At 42.9% G+C, this 21,467-nt stretch overlaps 1 protein-coding gene across 15 annotated transcripts in view; it reads right to left on the bottom strand.

Annotated features, from left to right (window-relative positions):
* The window catches only part of ccdc88ab (coiled-coil and HOOK domain protein 88ab), a 350,607-nt gene that overhangs the window by 185,009 nt on the left and 144,131 nt on the right, over positions 1 to 21,467 (bottom strand). For all 15 annotated transcript variants that reach the window (XM_078556951.1, XM_078556946.1, XM_078556945.1 and 12 more), the window contains 5 exons: positions 16,969 to 17,050; positions 16,461 to 16,619; positions 16,229 to 16,375; positions 10,980 to 11,124; positions 5,586 to 5,770 (listed from right to left, as the gene is read on the bottom strand). In XM_078556951.1, the coding sequence (XP_078413077.1) occupies positions 5,586 to 5,770; positions 10,980 to 11,124; positions 16,229 to 16,375; positions 16,461 to 16,619; positions 16,969 to 17,050 (718 nt within the window). The remainder of the gene's footprint in view (positions 1 to 5,585; positions 5,771 to 10,979; positions 11,125 to 16,228; positions 16,376 to 16,460; positions 16,620 to 16,968; positions 17,051 to 21,467) is intronic.

Below are 21,467 nucleotides of genomic sequence, written 5' to 3'. Positions count from 1 at the left end.
CCATTTATCAGCCAAAGATTGTTTCTTGCTAACTGACAGAAATTACGTTACAACAGTTTTGTTAAAGTGAATGACAATAAATTGATGCTATGGAAGGCACACCTTAGCACAGACAACTATTGTTGCCATAGAAAGGAATGTAAGTAAAACCATAAAGTGGAGAAGAGAAATTTTAAGCTGAGAACCAAACCTTGAGGTTTCAGATAGTAATTAATACCACCTAAAGTTATGTCACAGCTTGCTAAGCCAACTAAAATCTCGATTCAGGTTATTTCCCCTCAGTTTCAAAACATGATCCACTTTCTTGAGGATATGTCCATGTGTAAAAGCTGAACATTAAAAACTAGATCCAGATATAATAGGGAGTAATAGGGCTCCTGCCCGCGGATGGCTTTTAATACAGTCAAATGTTATGCGATTCATTTTGATAGGTGCAATTCAAGCATTTTTTCACCACGCAGAGTTGCCTGAAGGTTGCTCAGTGACGGAACTGTTTAAGGGTGAGTTATGTCAAAGAGTTCATGACCAATATCACAAGGCTATTGTGAGACAAAATAGGATGTTAAAATTTGTTGCTTGAGCAATTAAATGTAAAAAAAATTCAAACCTTTCCTTGTACAAGGTCTTGATCAGATTAAGCCCATCTGTTCAGAATTATGGTTTCACATTTGATCCTGAAATGAGCTTCCGCCCTCATATCTGTACCATCACGAAGGCATATTTTATTCCCACCTCTGTAACTTTGCCCGTCTGCTGCTTTATTATTAATTTACAGGATGTGGGCATTGCAGGCTTGGCCAGCATTGATTTCCCATCCCCAATTGCCTTTGAGAAGGTGGTGGGGGGCTGCCTTCTTGAACTGCTGCAGTCCATGTGGCGTAGGGACACCCACAGTGCTATTAGGGAGGGAGTTCCAGGATTTTGACCTGGCGACAGTAAAGGAACTGCAATATATTTCCAAGTCAGGATGGTGAGTGGTTTGGAGGGGAACTTGCAGGTAATGTTCCCATGTATTTGCTGCCCTTGTCCTTCTAGATGGTAGCGGTCGTGGGTTTGGAAGGTGCTGCCTACAGAGCCTTGGTGAGTTTCTGCAGTGCATCTCGTAGATGGTATACTGCTGCCACTGTTCATTGGTGGTGGAGTGAATGTTGGTGGAAAGGGTGCCAATTGAGCAGGCTGCTTTGTCCAGGATGGTGTCAAGCTTCTTAAGTGTTGTTGGAGCTGCACTCATTCAGGCAAGTGGAGAGTATTCCATCATACTCTTGACTTGTGCCTTGTAGATGGTGGACATGCTCTGGGGAGTCAGGAAGTGTGTTACTCACAGCAGGATTCCTAGCCTCTGACCTGCTCTTGTAGCCACAATATTTATATGGCTAGTCCTGGTCAGTTTCTGGTTAATGGTAACCCACAGGACGTTGATAGTGGGGGATTCAGCAATGGTAATGCCATTGAATGTCACGGGGCGATGCTTAGCTTTTCTCTTGTTGGAAATGGTCATTGCCTGGCACTTGTGTGGCACAAATGTTACTTGCCATTTGTCAATCTGGATGTTGCCCAAGTCTTGCTGCATTTGGACATGGACTGCTTCAGTGTCTGAGGAGTCACAAACGGTGAACATTGTGCAATCAGCAGCAAACATTCCCACTTCTTACCTTATGATGGAAGGAAGGTCATTGATGAAGGAACTGAAGATGGTTGGGCTTAGGACACTACCCTGAAGAACATATGCAGTGATGTCCTGGAGCTGAGATGATTGACCTCCAACCACAATCATCTTCTTTGTGCTAGGTATAACTCCAACCAGCAGAGAGTTTTTCCCTATTCCCATTGCCTCCAGTTTTGTTGAGGATCCTTGGAGCCATACGTGGTCAAATGCTGCTTTGATGTCAGGGGCAGTCACTCTCACCTCACCTCTGGAGTTCAGCTCTTTTGTCCATATTTGAACTAAGGCTATAATGAGGTCAGGAGCTGAGTGGCCCTGGTGGAGCCCAAACTGAGCATCAGTAAGCAGGTTATTGCTAAGCAAGTGCCGCTTGATAGCATTGTTGATGACTCCTTCCATCATTTTGCTGATGATCTAAAGTAGATTGAGGGGGCAGTAATTAAGCCGGTTGGATTTGTCCTGCTTTGTGTGTACAGGACATGCCTGGGCACTTTTCCACATTGTAGGGTAGATGTCAGTTTTGTAGCTGTACTGGAACAGCTAGGGATGCAGCAAGTTCTGGAGCAAAAGTCTGCAGTGCTATTGCTGGAATATTGTCAGAGCCCATAACTTTTGCATTATCCAGTGCCCTCAGGCATTTCCTGATATCATGTGGAGCAAATTGAATTGGCTCAAAACTGGCATCTGTGATGCTGGGGACCTCCAGAGGAGGCCGTGATGGATCCATCCACTCGGCGCTTCTGGCTGAAGATTGTTGCAAATGCTTCAGCCTTATCTTTTGCACTGATGTGCTGGGCTCCTCCATCACTGAGGATGGGGATATTTGTGGGGCCTTCTCCTCCATTAAATTGTTAATTGTCCACCACCATTCACGACTGGATGTGGCAGGACTACAGAGCTTGGGTCTGATCTGTTGGTTGTGGGGTTGCATAGCTCTATCACTTGCTGCCTATGCTGTTTGGCACACACCATACTGTGTAGTAGCTTCACCAGGTTGACACCTCATTTTTAGGTATGCCTGGTGCTGTTCCTGGCATGCCCTCCGGCAGTCTTCATTGAACCAGGGTTGATCTCCTAGCTTGGTGGTAATGGTAGAGTGGAGGATATGCCTGGCCATGATGTTACAGATTGTGGTTGAGTACAATTCTGCCGCTGCTGATGGCCCACAATGCCTCATGGATTCCCAGTCTTGAGTCGCTAGATCTGTTCAAAATCTATCCCATTTAGCACGGTGGTGGTGCCAAACAACACAATGGAGAGTATCCTCAATGTGAAGACGGAACTTTGCCTCCACGAGGACTCTGCATTGGTCACGCCTACCGATACTGTCATGGGCAGATGCATCTGTGGTAGGCAGGTTGGTGAGGATGAGGTCAAGTATGTTTTTCCCTCTTGTTGGTTTCCTCACCACTTACCATACACCCAGTGTAACAGCTATGTCCTTTAGAACTCAGCCAGCTCTGTTGTGGTGCTACCAAGACACTCTTGGTGATGGACTTTGAAGTCCCCCACCCAGAGTACATTCTGCACCCTTGCCACCCTCAGTGCCTCCCCCAAGTGGTGTTCAACATGGAGGAGTATTTATTCATCAGCTGAGAGGTGGGGGGCAGGGAGGCAGTATGTGGTAATCAGCAGGAGGTTTCCTTGCCCATGTTTGACCATGAGGCTTCATGGGGGATCTATAAGGTATGATTCAGTGAGTATGACTACATAGGGCTGTTGCTTGACGAGCCTGTGAAATAACTCTCCCAATTTTGGCACAAACCCCCAGATGTTAGTAAGGAGAACTTTGCAAGATCGATAGAGCTGGCTTTCCCTTTGTCCTTTCTGGTGCCTAGGTCGGTTTCATTCCGTTTTATTGACTTTTTAGTGGTTTAATACAACTGAGCAGCTTGCTCGGTCATTTCAGGGGGAGCTTAAGAGGCAAGTGTGTGAAGTGTGTGTCCTTTGCTAAAGGGCATCAGTGAACCAGATGGGTTTTTACAACAATCAACAATGGTCATTTAAATTCCAGATTTTTACTGAATTAAATTTCCACCATCTGCCGTGGTGGGATTCAAACCCAGGTCCCCAGAACATTACCCAGGACTACCAGCCTAGTGACAATACCACTATGCCACCACCTCATGCATGCCTTGTTATTTCCAAACTCAACTACTACAATACACTCCTGGCTGGTTTCCCACATTCAACCCCCCCATAAACATGAGGTCATTCAAAACTCTACTGCCCTTGTCTTAACTCGGAGCAAGTCATGTTCTACCATCACCCCCATGCTCGCTGATGTCAACTGTAGAATACAATGTTCAGTTTTGGTCCTCTCACTCACATGGTTGATATCCTAAAAATTCAGATGAGGGCCACTTAACTGACTAGTAGTTTAAGGGTCCTTAGTTAGTACAACAAATTGCATATTTATATAGTGACTTTAAGGTTATGAAACATCCCAAAGAACTTCAGGAGCATTATAAAACAAAGTATGACACCGAGCCACTTAAGGGGATATCAGATCAGGTGGGAAAAAGCTTGGTCAAAGAGGAAAGAGCTTAAGGAGTGTCTTAAAGGAGGAAAGCAAGGTAGAAAGACGGAGAGGTGTAGGGAGGGAATTCTAGAGCTTGAGGTCTAGCCAACTGAAGGTAAAGCCATCAATGGTGGAGCAGTTATAATTGGGAATGCACAAGAGGTCAGAATTAGAGGAATGCTAAAATCCCAGAGGATTGAGAGGCTGGAGAAGATTTCAGAAATAAAGGAGGAGCAAGGCCATGGAGGGATTTGAAAACAAGGATGAGAATTTTAAAGTCAAGATGTTGCTTGGCTGGGAGCTAATGTAGGTCAGCGAGCATGGGGTGATGGTGGAACAGGACTTACTGCGAGTTAAGACACGGGCAATAGAGTTTTGGATGACCTCATGCTTACGGAGGATTGAATATGGGAAACCAGCCAAGAATACATTGTAGTCGTTGAGGTTAGAGATAACAAAGACATGAATGAGGGCTTCAGCAGCAGATGAGCTGAGACAGGGCAAAGTTACAGAGCTGGAAATAGGTAGCCTTGGCACAAATATGAAGTTGGAGACTCATCATGGGGATCAAATGTGACACCAAGGTTGCGAATAGATTGGTTTAATCTTGAATGCTGCCAGAGAGATGAAATTGGTAGTGGGGAGAGAAAACAATGGCTTCAAGTCTTCCCAATTTTTAATTGCGGGAAATTTCTATTCATCCAGTACTGAACATCAGATAAGCAGTTTGATAATTCTGTAACAGTGGAGGACTTGAGAGAGAACTAGTTTGGAGAGGAGTAGCTTTTTAGTTTGGAAAGTGTCACTTTGAGGAGGTTATGACTGACATCCCTTAAATAAGGAAAAGCAAGGATTGTTCAGGGGGACTAGGGATGCAAGAACAAGTTACATCATAAAGCTATATCAGATACAAGGAAATGGTTCCTTTTGCAATAAAGAATCTCTGGAATACATTGCCAGCATGTGCGTGTTACTCAAGTATACATTTGCTGCAAATATCCAAGATGAGCTGGACAACATCTGCAAATAGTAAACTTCTTAACCTACAAAAGGTTGCTAACTCCAACTTTGTACCACCAGCCATTATAATCTCCTGGAGTTATCTCGATTGTCTTTGTGGGTTGGAGAAAAATGTCCTATTTCACCCTGCTCCCAGTGCACCACCACCCCCAATCCCCTCCCAAATTAGCGTTTCAGGAGATAGCATAAGAGCAGTGGGTTGGCTTGGGGGCAGGTGGCTGGGGGAGGAGGCAGTAGGGGGTTAACAGTTAACAATGATGGTATGTTGATGTCTGAGAGTGTAAATGACTTAGGGTGGAGCTGCTCAAAGTACCAGCTGTACTTCTACTGTCCTTTTTGTATGTTTACTCTGTACTGTGATATATGACAGACAACTGACACCTTTTTTTTAAGTCTCTGGTTTTCCTTTTCTAGCTCCAAGATCTTAAAGTTACTGCCATCTGTAGAATCCATGATACTACGAAGCTCATCCACAGTTTTCAGCAGAGCCTGGTTTTCTTTCTCCATCTTAAGCAAACGACTAGAAGTCAATTCATTCACTTCCTGGCCTAGAGACTTGTGCGGCCCTGCAAGGATTTTAAAAACAAAATCAGGCTAAATGATTCACTAACATGTTAATGAAGAATTATCAATAGTTTTTACAGCCACAGAACAGTAGTTTCCCGTCTTAGTAGTCTAATTTAGCAAATTTGGTACATTAGAAATCTGTTTCAGTCAAATCAACTGAAAAATGTTCAGGCCCTTAATCTTAAAATTTATATATACATTTTGAGATAATAACGAGTAGGTGTATATCACACAAATAGTTTAAGTATCAAGCAAAACTCTTGAAAGTTTTATCCTTCACTTTCCCATAATGAGTTTCTCCATCCTTGGCTGACAGAAGCGATCAAAACTTGCTTCCACCAATTCTGTTCTGAATCCAGTCACTAGAACCTGTGCAAGTGCAGTCCAGAGATAACTCTCAGTTTTATTTTTCTTCCTCCCTGGTGCTTTCCCATAATCACGTAGTTGAGATTGCGAACTGAATGGTCCAGGAGATCAATGGCATGAGTTGTCTTATCACTCAACAGTGTCATGGATTGACATTCCAATGGACTGCCCCACTGCAATCCTTGTTTCCTTAAATTCTAATAATTATGAGTAATTAATACAAAACCAAAATATTGCAAATGTTGGAAATCTGAAACAAAACATACAATGCTGAAGATGCAAGTCAGGCAGCATCTGCGCAGAGAGAAACAAAGTTAACATTTAGGTCGATGACCCTTCATCAGAACTGGAAAAAGTTAGTTAGAAAACAATTAGGTTTTAACAAAATACAAAAGGGAGGAAAAAGGGAACGAACAACAGGGGAGGTGGACAGGAGGAACCCTATTGTTGTTCTAGCAGCTGAGGCTGAACTAGAGTCTGATAGAAGTTCAACATATCCTCCTTACTCTTGTACTCTATGCCCCTATTAATAAAGCCTAGGATACTGCATGCTTTTTTAACCTGTCTCTCAACCTGTCCTGCCACCTTCAATGATTCATTCACATATACACACAGGTACCTCTGCTGCTGCACCTCATTGAGAGTCGTACCCTTTAGTTATATTGTCTCTCCATGTTCTTCCCACCAAAATGAATCACTTCACATTTCTCTGCATTGAACTTCATCTGTCACCTGTCCACCCATTCCGCTAATTTATGTTCTTTTGAAGTTCTACACTATCCACCTCACAATTCACAATGCTTCCAAGTTTTGTATCATCTGCAAATTTTGAAATTGTGCCATGTACACCAAGGTCTGAGTCATTAATATATATCACAAAAAGCCAGGGCCCCAACACTGACCCCTGGGGGACTCCAGTACAAACCTTCCTCCGGTCCGAAAAACATACATTAACCACTACTCGCTGTTTCCTGTCACTCAGCCAATTTCATATTTATGTTGCTACTTTCCCTTTTATTCCATGAGCTTTAACTTTGCTCAAGTCTGTCATGCGGTACTTTATCAAATATCTTTTGGAAGTTCATGTATACCACATCGCCCTCATCAACCCTCGCTGTCACTTCTTCAAAAAACTCCAGTGGGTTAGTTAAACATAGTTTTCCCTGAAGAAATCCATGCTGGCATTCCTTAATTAAGCCGCATTGTCCGTGTGACTATTACTTTTGTCCCACATTATTGTTTCTAGATGTTTCCCCACCACCAAAGTTAAACTGACTGGCCTGTAGTTGCTGGGCTTATCTTTACACCCTTTTTAAAATAAGGATGTAACGTTTGCAATTCTTCAGCCCTCTGGCACTACCCCCGAGTCTAAGGAAGATTGGAAAATTAAGGCCAGTGCCTCTGCAATTTCCACTCTCACTTCCCTCAGAGGAATGCACCGCATCCAGTTCTAGTGCTTTATCAACTTTAAGTACGAATAGCTTATCCAATAGCACCTCCTTATAAATTTTAAACCCTTCTAGTGTCTGAATTACCTCCTCTCTGACCATGGCCTGGGTAGCTGCATCTGTCTTTAACAAGGAAGAAGATAAGTATTCATTTATTACCTCAGCTATGCCCCCTGCCCCCATGTGTAAATCCCCCTTTATGGTCCCTAATCAGCCCTACTTTTCCTTTTACCACCTTTTTACTACTGATATGCTTATTGAAGACTTCGGAATTCCCTTATATGTTAGCTTCCAACCTCTTTTCATACTGCCTCTTCACTTCTCTTATTGGCTTTTGCACCTCCCCTCTGAACCTTCTATATTCAGCCTGGTTCTCAATTGTATTTTCTATCTGACATCTGTCAAAAGCATACATTTTTCTCCTTATCTTAATTTTTATCTCTATCTCTTTTGCCATTTGGGGAGCTCTGGATTTGTTTGCCCTACCTTTTCCTTTCGAGGGAACACATCTTGACTGTGCCTGAGCTCTCCTCTTTGAAGGTACCATTCAGCTACCATTTTTCCTGCCAACCTTTGACTCCATTTTATTCAGCTCAGAACAGTTTTTACCCCCATTAAAGTTGGCTTTCCCCCAGCTAATTACTCTTACTCTGGATTGTTCTTCGTCATTTTCCATAGTCAACCTAAATCTTATGATACAATGATCACTGTCCCCTAAATGTTCTCCTACTGACACTTGGTCCACTTCATTCCCAAGAAACTGGTCTAGCAGTGCCTCCTTTCTCATTGGACTGGAAACGTACTGCTGTAGAAAATTTTCTTGAATACACTCTAGCAACTGTTGCCCCTCTCTGCCCTTTACACTACTACTATCCCAGTCTACATTTGGGTAATTAAAGTCCCCCATTATAACTAGTCTATAATTTTTGTATTTCTGTAATTTCCTTGCAGATGTGTTCCTCCACACCCCTTCCACTAATTGGTGGCCTATAAACCACACCAAGCAATGTAATTGCAACTTTTTTGTTCCTTAGCTCTAGCCAAATAGATTCTGTTCTTGACCCCTTTGGGACTCTTTTTTTTCTCCTGCACTGCAATGCTCTCCTTAACTAATACTGCCACCCCTCCCCGTTTTCTTCCTTTCCTATCTTTCCTGAACACCTTGTGTCTAGGAATATTTAACACGTAGTCCTGCCCTTCTTTGAGCCAGATCTCTGTTGTAGGCACATCATATTTCCACGTCAATCTGCGCCTGTTACTCACCAATCTTTTTAACCACACTCCGTGCATTCACATACATGCACTGTAGTCATGATTTAGACGTTATTACTTTCTCCCTTATTCTGACGTCACCCATTAACTTACTATTCCCTATTCTAGTGCTATCTCCCAACATATTGTGCACCTTGGTATTCCTCTCTGATATTATCTTCTGGTTCCCAAACCCCTGCCAAGTTAGTTTAAACCCTCCCCAAAAGCACTGGCAAAATGCCCTGCAAGGAACTCAGTCCTGGCTCTATTTAGGTGCAACCCATCCAGCCTGTACAGATCCCATTGCCCCGAGAGCTGGTCCCCATGTCCCAAGAAGCTAAAGCCCTCCCTCCTGCACCATCTTTCCATGAACCTCGTGCTTTGGGGGATAAAGGACCATAGTTTCTGTTTGTGAAAGTCCCTTTAAATCCAAAGTGAAATTAAGTTAAAGTGATTCCTGGCAATGTTGGAATTACTTCTGAGAAGTGTTCATATGATCTAGGTTGCTTTCGAAATGGGAGTTGGCCCAAGCGAAGGTAAATAGACAGGTAATCAAGTGTCGAGTTACAGCTGGGGTTCTGCTGTAGCTGGGCAGGGAAAAGACATTCTCACACAGAATCTCTTGGGAGCAGCAGAAGCAAATCCTTCTGAGGAAAAGACAATTTATCAGAGCTGACTAGACTGTATAACGGAGTTTATTTAAGGGTTCAGGCAAAGGAGTCTCTGGAAATCTGCTGTCTGGATTCAGATGACTGGAGGGAGACAGGGTTCATCGAAGTGTGCCCTGCTGGTAATTGTATCTGGAAGGCTCAGATTGAGTGGACCAGTTGGTGAAGGCCCTTGGAAGATTCAACCCAGGGTATCAATGAGTGGTGAAACTCTGTCGCAGAGCTGGGAGAAACTTTTGAACTACTCTTGGTGCTACATGTGTGCCAGTAGCAATTGTGGTGTCATTTAAATGTTAAATTTATTTTTCTGTTGAAGGCATTTTCAGGTTAAGCAATGTTTGAATTATGTTGATTTTGGTTCATTCCTGTTAAGGTTACAAAAGTGAAATCTTGTTCATTGGTTTCTTCCATGAAGTCGTTTGGGAAATGATTTTTCATTTTTTTTAAGTTATCCATCTCTATGGAAATCATAACACATCACACTGCAGGTGTTGATTAAGGAAGTACGTCATCCACTGAATGTGGAAGCTGGTGGGTTGGAAGGTGAGGACCAAGACATTGGGGGACCTGTTGCAATATCTGGCCAGCAGCACCACAAGAAGCGAGCTGCTGGTTAAGAGAGGGACCTGGGGGGAGCACCTCAATCCGGACAAGTGCCTGTGACCGCTCTGAAACCCCTGTGAGTACTGTGGCCCCCTCATGCTGCCAATTAATTCAGCCACCCATGGTCTGCCAACCTCTCGGTATTGGCACAGCCACAGTGTTGCTGGGCTCTCAACACAGCAGGGCCCATGTGATGTCAGAAAAGTTGTGGCCTTTGACTGGAGCTTTAATTAGCTGCCTTGCCCACCTCCCTGGAACTGGCTACTGATTCCTCTGACAGTTCGCTCCTGGGAAAGTGGTCAGAAAGTGGGAAGTCATCCTGACAGGGTTTCTTGGTACTTTCCTGGCCCCACCTCCAACCCTGTCTGAACAGATCTGGGAAAATTCAGCTCATTAACAATTTTTTTCTCTATACATGCTTCTTGTGTTATGAGCAATTAATGTTACTTTATGATACAAAATTAGCTGCACATCAAGAGAAACGAGCTAAAGATGTACGCTAGTACAAGAGCCAAGTACTGCAGATACTGGGAATTTGAAATAAAAACCGGAAATGTTAGAAACATTCAACAAGTCTGGCAGCATCTGTGTACTAACAAAGCGTCGTTGATCTGAAACATTAACTCTTTCTCTCTCCCACAGGTGCTGCCAGACCTGCTGAATATTTCCAGCATTTTCTGTTTTTTATTGATATGTATGCTTATACTATTAACTGATTTTCAGAAAATTAACATAAATGGAGGAATACAAAATCAAAGTATCCAATAAAATGATATGAAATATATTTTTTGGAACTGCTGCAATTATGTAAATTGACAAAAATTATCCTGACAAATTAATCAATCTAACATGTTTAACATGACTTTGCTTACCCTCAGATAATTCATTAGTCTTGGATAACTGTTCTAGTTCCCAGCCCAAGTGCAATGATTCATCCATGCTCTGTTTCTGAGCCATTTCAAGGGTCAAGTTTTCTTCCATTAACTCCTCAATACGCTTTCTGTCCGTGTCACGTACCTTCAAAGAGAAAACACAGCTCAAAGGAATCCAAATAGCACCTTGTAAATGAGACAGATTGTGTACTGAATTAGAATATGAAGAATGTTAGTACAAAGAAAAGTCATATTTATAATTTATGAAATATCTGTAATATATGATACAATACAACACTTCCTGTCGAGTTCATAGTTAACTTCATGTGCCTGACATTTGAGGTAACAGTACTTCTGTCACATTCATCATGCTTGGGTATTGCTTTTAACTTATACTGACTGTAAAGTATATATACTTGCCACTATACCCCTACCAGAAAATTTTGACATCATTTGCGCTCAACAGTGCTCATTTATGTTCATTTGACATCACTTGCACTGAAAAGCAATCATTTAGCTATCATTGCAATTAGCAAACAACTGACATCATTGTCATCAATTGCCATCAACTACAGTGCTCAAAAATTTGCGATTTGCAAAATTACTTCCCTTAAGCATTCTAACACCAAAAACCATCATGGAGTTTATCCCGTCGCATTCTGAGATCCACACTCAGTGCCATGCGCCGCCATATGAACACACTCGACCTCTCCCTCCAGCAGCACCGCCGCACCCTTTTTCAAAGCTGCGCGTGCCCCCAGTTTCATTTCATTCTTCGCCTCATCCGTCGCCTCAACAAGAAACTTTTTCTCTTTCTCTCAAGTGCTAAGGAACGCAAGCTCCAACAACTCATCGACACCAACACCCATCTGGGACCCTCCACCCCTGCTTGTCCCTCCGTCCTCACCCCAGCTTCCAATCCCAGCCCCAGCCACACAATCACTATACCCCCTGACCTTCCCCTCTCCGATGCTGAACGTTCAGTGCTCAGCAAAGGACTTAGTTTCATACCCTTACGCCCTCATCTCAATGAATTTCGGGCTCGGCATGATGCTGAACTCTTCTTCCGCCGTCTTCGTCTCCGTGCTCACTTCTTTGGGCAGGAGTCCTCTCCCCGTTCAACGGATCCTTTTACCCACCTCCAATATTCTCCCTCCACTTGGACCCCTCCCTCTGGATTCTTACCTTCTCTTGATCTTTTCATTGAGAACTGTCGGCGTGACATTAGCCGTCTCAATTTCTCTGCTCCTCTCACCCATTCTAATCTGTCTCTCTCTGAACTCACTGCACTCCGTTCTCTTAGGTCCAACCCCAACATTGTCATCAAACCCGCTGACAAGGGTGGTGCTGTTGATGTCTGGCGCATTGACCTCTACCTCGCGGAGGCTGAGCGTCAACTCGCAGACACTTCCTCCTACCTCTCCCTGGACCATGACCCCACCACAGAACATCAAGCCATTGTTTCCAGGACTGTCACTGACCTCATACCTCTGGAGATCTTCCTCCCACAGCTTCCAACTTGATAGTCGCCCAACCTCGGACGGCCCGCTTCTACCTCCTACCCAAAATCCACAAACAGAACTGTCCTGGCAGACCAATCGTGTCAGCCTGTTCCTGCCCCACGGAACTCATTTCTCGTTATCTTGACTCCCTTCTCTCTCCCCTTGCCCAGTCCCTTCCCACCTACATCCGTGATTCCTCTGACACCTTACGTCACATCAACAATTTCCAGTTCCCTGGCCCCAACCGCTTCCTCTTCACCATGGATGTCCAATCCCTCTACACCTCCATCCCCCACCAGGATGGTCTGAGGGCCCTTAGCTTCTTCCTTGAACAGAGGCCCCAACAATCCCCATCCACCACTACTCTCCTCCGTCTGGCTGAACTTGTTCTCACACTGAACAATTTCTCCTTTAACTCCTCTCACTTCCTCCAAATAAAAGGTGTGGCTATGGGTATCCACATGGGCCCCAGCTATGCCTGTCTCTTTATGGGGTATGTGGAACATTCCTTGTTCCAGTCCTACTCCGGCCCCCTCCCACAACTCTTTCTCCGGTACATCGATGATTACTTCGGTGCTGCTTCATGCTCTCGTCAGGACCTGGAAAAATTTATTAATTTTGCTTCCAATTTCCACCCCTCCATCATTTTCACATGGTCCATCTCTGATACTTCTCTTCCCTTCCTTGACCTCTCTGTCTCAATTTCTGATGATATACTGTCCACCAATATCCATTACAAGCCTACCGACTCCCACAGCTACCTCGACTACAGCTCCTCACACCCCGCTTCTTGTCAAGACTCCATCCCATTCTCTCAGTTCCTTCGCCTCCGTCGCATCTGTTCTGATGACGCTACCTTCAAAAACAGCTCCTCTGACATGTCCTCCTTCTTCCTTAACCGAGGTTTTCCATCCACGGTCGTTGACAGGGCCCTCAACCGTGTCCGGCCCATATCCTACGCATCCTCCCTCGCGCCTTCTCCTCCTTCCCAGAAACATGATAGGGTCCCCCTTGTCCTCACTTATCACCCCACCAGCCTCCGCATTCAAAGGATCATCCTCCGCCATTTCCGCCAACTCCAGCATGATGCCACCACCAAACACATCTTCCCTTCACCCCCCCTGACGGCATTCCGTAGGGATCGTTCCCTCCGGGACACCCTGGTCCACTCCTCCATCACCCCCTACTCCTCAACCCCCACCTATGGCACCTCCCCATGCCCACGCAGAAGATGCAACACCTGCCCCTTCACTTCCTCTCTCCTCACCATCCAAGGGTCCAAACACTCCTTTCAAGTGAAGCAGCATTTCACTTGCATTTCCCCTAACTTAGTCTACTGCATTCGTTGCTCCCAATGCAGTCTCCTCCACATTGGAGAGACCAAACGCAAACTGGGCGACCGTTTTGCAGAACACCTGCGGTCTGTCCGCAAGAAAGACCTAAACCTCCCTGTCGCTCGCCATTTTAACACTCCACCCTGTTCTCTTGCCCACATGTCTGTCCTTGGCTTGCTGTATTGTTCCAGTGAAGCCCAACGCAAACTGGAGGAACAGCACCTCATCTTCCGACTAGGCACTTTACAGCCTTCCGGGCTGAATATTGAATTCAACAACTTTAGATCTTAAACTCCCCCCCCCACCCAGTTTCTCCCACCCCCCCCTTTTTTTTTTCAATAATTTATATAGATTCTTCTTTCCCCACCTATTTCCATTATTTTTAAATCTAAAACTAAAACCTTGTTAGTCTGTCCACCCCACCCCCACTAGAGCTGTACTTTGAATATCCTGTCTTCCATTCTTAATTAGCACTTCTCTCAGACAAATATCACCACCTTCAACACCTCTTTGACCCTTTTGTCTGTGACATCTTTTGATTATCTGCTTCTATCACTGCTTACCTATCACCACACCCTCAACGTCTCTCCCCCCCCCAACCTTAAACCAGTTTATATTTCTCCCTTCTCCTAACTATGCTTCAGTTCTGCCGAAGGGCCATGAAGGCTCGAAACGTTAACTGATTTCTTCTCCGCCGATGCTGCCAGACCTGCTGAGTTTTTCCAGGTAATTCTGTTTTTGTTATGGAGTTTATTCTCCATATTTCTGAATTTCTATAGCTTCAAACATCCTAAAATTGAGCTAACTTTAGAAAAATCAGACACTGCTTTAACATATATGTTTTGAGAAGCTAGTTTTATGATTTTCTTCATAACCTATAACTAGTGCAGGGCGGGGGAGAGAAGCACCAGAGAAGCTAAGACTCATAACCATCGTCCTGCATGTTTTCTTCCCAGGACATCAATAAATGAATTAATAAAACGAGTTAAGAACTGATGGGGATCCGGTGGTGCTCTCAGCATGTACAGTGGAAAGATTTTTTGGACTAAATGAAAAAACTTAATAAATTCAGATATTATTTTATTAAGTTGCTTGTGGTTTTCAATGCAGGTTGCTAATCACACTTGACGCCTGCGAATGCCTAATTTTGGTGCCATCAAGCACCTTTCGCCTTCGAGTCTTCGATCACATTTGATGTCAAAGACAGTAAAACACTGTTGACTGCATTAAAATCTCATTCCTGATTAGAACATCTGATGTCAAATGACCACTGATGTTGGCTGAGCTCATTTGAATGCAAAAATGATGGCAACATTTTCTGGTAAGGACTTACCTTTCAGTCCTCCCAATTTTCGGTACCACCGCTGCTCCTCATACCTCACTTTCATAGGTCTTTCCCCTAAGTGGCAATGCAAGCATGTTCTATTAATTTAATATTCATTATTTAATTATTTGAGCCGTTATGTTCCCTGAGGGCAAGCTTTACTTTGCATTTATGTATCAAATATTATTGAATTTGTCTCAATTTTAGAAATTTAATCAAATATATTTTACTTACATTTGCCTGTTTTCTGCCTTTGGAACTTGCTACTCACCTTCTTTCTACACCCTCCCCCCATACCTGAAATCCACTCGTGGTACTGTCTGGATCCCTTCTCATATCTCCTACCTGCGGCCTGACAGTTGCCCTGCATGCCTACAACCACAAAGGAAGCATGAAACATCTGATCACCTCTCTGCTTCCTCACCATCAAAAATTAATTAACTCACAGTTCATGATATTGAAATTTATTTGTCCTTTATCCATTGCTCACTTTGTAAGTCTCTTCCTGTATTTTGGTGCAGTCCTCACATTGTTAGCTACAGCCCCAAATTTGATATCATCTGCAAATTTTAATAATATCACCTCAATTCTGGAGGTCAAATCATTTATGTATGAATCCCAGTGGGACACCACTTCCCACGTTCAGCCAGTCTGAGAAGTTTAATACTTACACATAGTCTTCTGTTTTGTAGCTATCTTTTAATCTATTCTGTTACCTCACCCTGACTCTGATGCCTGGACCTTTTGTCATTAGTCTCTCACATGGCAACAAGATGATAATAGCGACTGTACGATCTTACTTACTATGAGTAATGTCATGAAAAATCCACTTGAGAAACAGATATCCCATGAACGAAACAGTTCATATTTCAACTGCTTGCGCACAATATTTGATTATCCATTAAGGATATGTCTTACTCATTTTTGAAGGAAGTTTATCATCCACATAAAAACAAGACACCATAATCTGACATAGAATCGTTTCTTTCAATCAGGTGATTTGCTGTATGCAAGATCCCTTGTAATACACCCAAATAATTACTATATATTTAATAGAAATAAACCCAGCAAAAGGAAATTAACACTTACCATCTCCATATCATGCAGTTTAGCCAATAACTGTAGGTTCTCTTTTTCAAATTCATGCAATTTGTCACAACGTGCACGGGCTCCTTCAAGTTGGTCTTCCAACATTATTTTTGTCTCTAACAAGATTTTGTTATCTTCTTTTAACTCCTGAAATTTTTAGTTACAAACAATGTTAACAAGTTCTATTTCAGAAGGAAATATTAACTGCTGTTGATTCTATAACCCAGCATACCTCAGTTCTTGCTTTGTAAAATTCTATATCATGGAGTCGATCTTTATATCGTATAACTTCACTTTCAAGCTTATCAACTTTAATTGCTTTTTCACGCAGTGAATCAAGCTCATCACGATAGGCCCTAGCAGAGCGAGCATCAGATAGAAGTTGCAGGTTCTGGGAAATAAATGCACAATTACATTTCAAAACACAGTGGGGAAAACAATTGCTTGAGAATTCATTCCGTGAAGGCTTTTTGAATAAAGATGAAGAAGCCCAAAATTAATTAATAGCTGCAAGTATGGCTGTAGCCAGAATGTTTCAATTTCAGGTACTATTTAGGATTTATTAGTATACTAAGACAAAATTGGGACAATTTCAGTTATTGTTAAACATTGCTACACAGCAAAAATATATACAATTTGGAAACAGTTACAATAGTTACTCCTAGAGTACAATTTACTAAGTACACTTTACTTACATATGCAAAACAGTTCATCTGATGTTTAAAATGGGCTATACACACCTCTTGTTGTAGTCTTTTTAATTCAACTTCCATCTGTTCCAGCTCCTGCTTAGAGTCCAACAGTTGCTCGGTTTTCTCCTCCCTTAAAATAAATGAAACACTCATATAAAAAAAAAATGAATCCTGCTTTTTTGAGTAACTGGGAACAAAACAGACATCAGTCCTGATATCCAACAAATCTGTAGGACTCTATAAATGTATAATATGCAAATAAAAAAAAGTTGAACATGCAGAACCATAAGAACATAAGAAATAGGAGTAAGCCATTCGGCCCCTCAAGCCTGCCCCGTCATTCAATAAGATCATGGTTGATCTGCCCCAGGCCTCAGCTCCTCTTTTGTGCCAGCTCCTCTTTTGTGCCAGCTCCTCTTTTGTGCCAGCTCCTCTTTTGTGCCAGCTCCTCATAGCCCTCAACTCCCCAAAATTTCAAAAATCTATCTACCCCCTCTTTAAATACTTTGTGATCTAGCCTCCACAACTCTCTGGGGTAGAGAATTCCAGATCTTCACTACCCTCAGAGAAGAAATTCCTTCACATATCAGCTTTAAATGAGTGTCCCTTTATTCTGTAATTACGTCCCCTAGTTCGAGATTCCCTACTAGTGGAAACGTCTTCTCAACATCTATCCTGTCAAACCCCCTCAGAATCTCGTACATTTCAATAAGATCACCCCTCATTCTTGTAAACTCTAATGATTAAAGGCCTAACCTGTTGAGCCATTCTTGATAAGTCATCCACTTCATCCCAGAAATCAGTCTAGCGAACCTCTTTTGAACTGCCTCCAATGCCAGTCTATCCTTTCTTAAATACGGGGACCAAAACTGTACACAGCACTCCAGGTGCAGCTTCACCAACACCCTGTACAGTTGTAACAAGGCTTCCCTATTTTTAAACTCCAACCCCCTAGCAATACAGGCCAAAATTTCATTTGCCTTAATTGCTTGCTGCATACTAACTTTTTGTGTTTCATGCACAAAAACACTCAGATCCCTCTGTGCTGCACTTTTTTGGAGTCTCTCTCCATTTAAATGCCTTTTGAGTCTTCCTACCAAAGTGCATGACCTCACACTTTCCTACATTAAACGTCATCTGCCAAGTTATTGTCCACTCCCTCAACCTATCTGTATCCCCTTGCAGATTCCTTATGTCCTCATCACAACATGCCCTCCCACTTATTTTTGTATCGTCAGCAAATTTGGATACATTATACTCTGCCCCTCCTTCAAGTCATTAATATAGATAGTAAATAATTGAGGCCCGAGGGCTGATCCTTGTGGCACTCCACTAGCTAAGTCCTTCCAACTTGAAAAAGACCCATTAATCCAACTCTCTGTCTTCACTGTGTTAACCAATCCTCTAACCACGCTAATACATTACCTCCAATGCTGTGAGCTCCTATCTTGTGCAATAACCTTTTATGTGGCACCTTATCAAATGCCCTCTGGCAATCTAAATACACTACATCTACCGGTTCCCCTTTATCAACTCTGAACCGAAGCTTAAACTTCCTTGTACCACACATGCAGTTGTATTATGCAAGCCTTATACATTTTTTCTATTCATTTCTATGCATTTGAACATTTTTCTATATTAAAAGGTGCTACATGAGTAGGTTGTTTTTTAAAGTACATTCTAAGTTCAGCAATACCTGAAGGCTTACTGATTCATTCTGCCCTTAAACTTAAGATTTAGACTAAGAACAGAAAGAAATTTTGCTAAATTAAAATATAACTTGTTTACATGACATATCTTAATTTAAGAAAAATCTACTCAAAGTAGATTAAAAATAACCTTTGTTATCAACATATGCTAATGCTCAGCTATTATTTTGCAGATAGCATCAGACCGCACATTTAGCTAGTCAGTGAATAATTTAGATGTTTCTGTATGGAAGTGGCCAACAGGTACTCACTCAGTCACTGAAAAGGATGGCTTCATTTTTGTCAACAATGAGCTGGATGAAATTTTAAGTCATCCAATGTTGGGCAGGTAGATGGACTGAGCAGACAGATGGATTGAGTAGCAGCTGCCCCAAGGCTGATGAAGTGGAGAAATGGAGCTAACTGTCATCCATGTACATCCAACTGGATGAAATTGCCCCAGGATAACATGTATTTAAACAAGAATGGGCCTAGAATGGACCTCTTGGATACATAAGACAAAAGAGCAGAAGCCATTTGAGACTAGATATTGCATTTAGTGCAAAAAGCAGAACTTGAACAATTAGGGAGCACTGCCATGAAGGTGGATTGCGGAAGACAGTTGTTCAAGGAGAATTTTGCAATTGAAATGGAACAACCCGTCACTTCACAAGTTTATTTTCTAATTCATTCATGAGATATGAGCATCCCCCGGAAGACCGGCATTTATTGTCCATTTCTAATTGCCCTTGGGAAGGAGCTGCCTTCCTGAAGTGCAGCAGTGTGTTGAAGATGCTCCCACAATGCTAGGGAGGGAGTTTCAGGACTTTGACCCAGCAATGAAGAAAGGACAGCAATATTTTTCCAAATCAGGATGGCAGATGACTTGGTGAGAAATGTGCAGGTAGTGGTGTTTCCATGCTCCTGCTGCCCTTGTCCTTATTTGGGGGGTAGAAGTCATAGGTTTGGAAAATCCTGTCGAAGGAGGCTTGGCAATTTGCTACAGTGCATCTTGTCGATGGTACACACTACTGCTACTGTGCAAATGGCGGAGAGAGTAAGTATTTAAGGTGGTGTATGGAGAACCGATCAAGTGGCTACTTTGTCTTAAATGGTGTCAAGCCTTGAGTGTTGTTGGAGCTGCACTTATCCAGGCAAGTGGAGAGTATTCTGTCACACACCTGACTTATACCTTGTAGACAGTGGAAAGGCTTTGGTGGAGGCAGATGGTACGTCTCTCACCACAGAATTCTGAACTTCTGACCTGCTTTCGTGCCATAGAATTTGTGTAGCTGGATCCAGTTAAGCTTCTGGTCACTGGCAACCCTCAAGATGTTGATTGTGGGGATTTGACAATGGTAATGCCACTAAATGTCAAAAAAAGATGGTTGACCATTTTTTTCCTGATGAGGTAATTACCTAGCAATTGTACAGCGCAAATGCTACTTATTGCTAATCAGTCCAAGCCTGAACATTGTCCAGGTCTTGCTGCATGTGGGCATGGACTGCTTCATTATCATAGCTGTGGTGAATGGAATTGAACATCATACAATCTGCTGCAAACGTTCCCACTTATGACCTTATAATTGAGGGAAGGTCAGTAATGAACAGCTGAAGGTATTGGACCTTGGACACTGCCTTGAAGAAATTCTGCAGTGATATCCTCCAACATCGACAACCACCTTTCTTGTGCTAGGTTTAACTCCAGCCAATGCAGAGTTTTCTACTGACTTCAATTTTATGAGGGCTCCTTGATGCCACACTCTGTCAAATGCTGCCTTGTTGTCAAGGGCAATCACTCTCACTTCACCCTGGAATTCAGCTCTCTTGCCCTTGTTTAGATTGAGGCTGTAATGAAATCTGGATGCGAACGGTCCTGGTAAAACCCAAACTGAGCTCTGGTGAGCAGGTTATTGGTGAAAAAGTGCTGCTTGATAACACTGTTGATGACATCTTCCATCACTTTGCAGATGATTGAGAGTAGACTGGTGAGATACCTAATTGGCTGGATTGTATTTGTCCTGCTTTTTGCAGACAAGACATGCCTATAAAATTTTTCACTTTGTCGAGTAGCTGTACTGGAACAGTTTGGCTATTTCTGGAGCACAAGTCATCAGCACTATACCCAGGATGTTGTGGGGCCCAATGCTTTTGCTGTGTCAGTGCTCTCAGCTGTTTCTTGCTATCTCATGAAGTGAACTGAATTGGTTGAATACTGGATTCTGTGATGATGGAGACCCCAGAAGGAGGCAGAGATGGATCATCCACTTGGCACTCCTCGTTGAAGATGGTTGCAAACACTTTAGCTGCATCTTTTGCACTCATGTACCGGGCTCTACCTTCATTAAGGATGGCAATGGTCATGAAACTTCCTTCTCTTGTTAGTTGCTTAATTTTCCACCACCTTTCATGACTGGATATTGTAACATGACTGCAGAGCTTTTCTCTGATCTGATGGCTGGGGAATCACCTGGCTGCCTATTGCAACAATGATCAATTTGAAAGGTTTTAAGGAATGGTGGGACAATTGGAACTAAATTTGTACAGCAATTGCATTCCAGAACTTGGGAGAAAGGGAAGGTTGAAAATGAGGCAGTCATAGAAGAGAGAGGCCAAGGATTAGCTTTTGAGAAATGCAGCAATAATAGTAATGATGGTGGCAGAGTACATATAAAGAAATGAAGTTAAGTGATTAGCAGCAGAGTTGAAGCAAACAAAATAGCTGTTGGCAGGCTACATGAATAATTTTAGAGAGGGCTGGAGGGAAGAGCAAAACTGTGGAATAAGTGAAGTGAGAGAGGTCAGTCAAGAAGAGTGTTGCGGGAATATCGAAAGAGGCAGAGCAGCAGATCTTATGAT

The sequence above is a fragment of the Cetorhinus maximus genome, chromosome 14 (assembly GCF_964194155.1).
Source record: "Cetorhinus maximus chromosome 14, sCetMax3.hap1.1, whole genome shotgun sequence".
Taxonomy (NCBI): Eukaryota; Metazoa; Chordata; class Chondrichthyes; order Lamniformes; family Cetorhinidae; genus Cetorhinus; species Cetorhinus maximus.
This window is presented reverse-complemented; position numbering and strand designations above follow the sequence as displayed.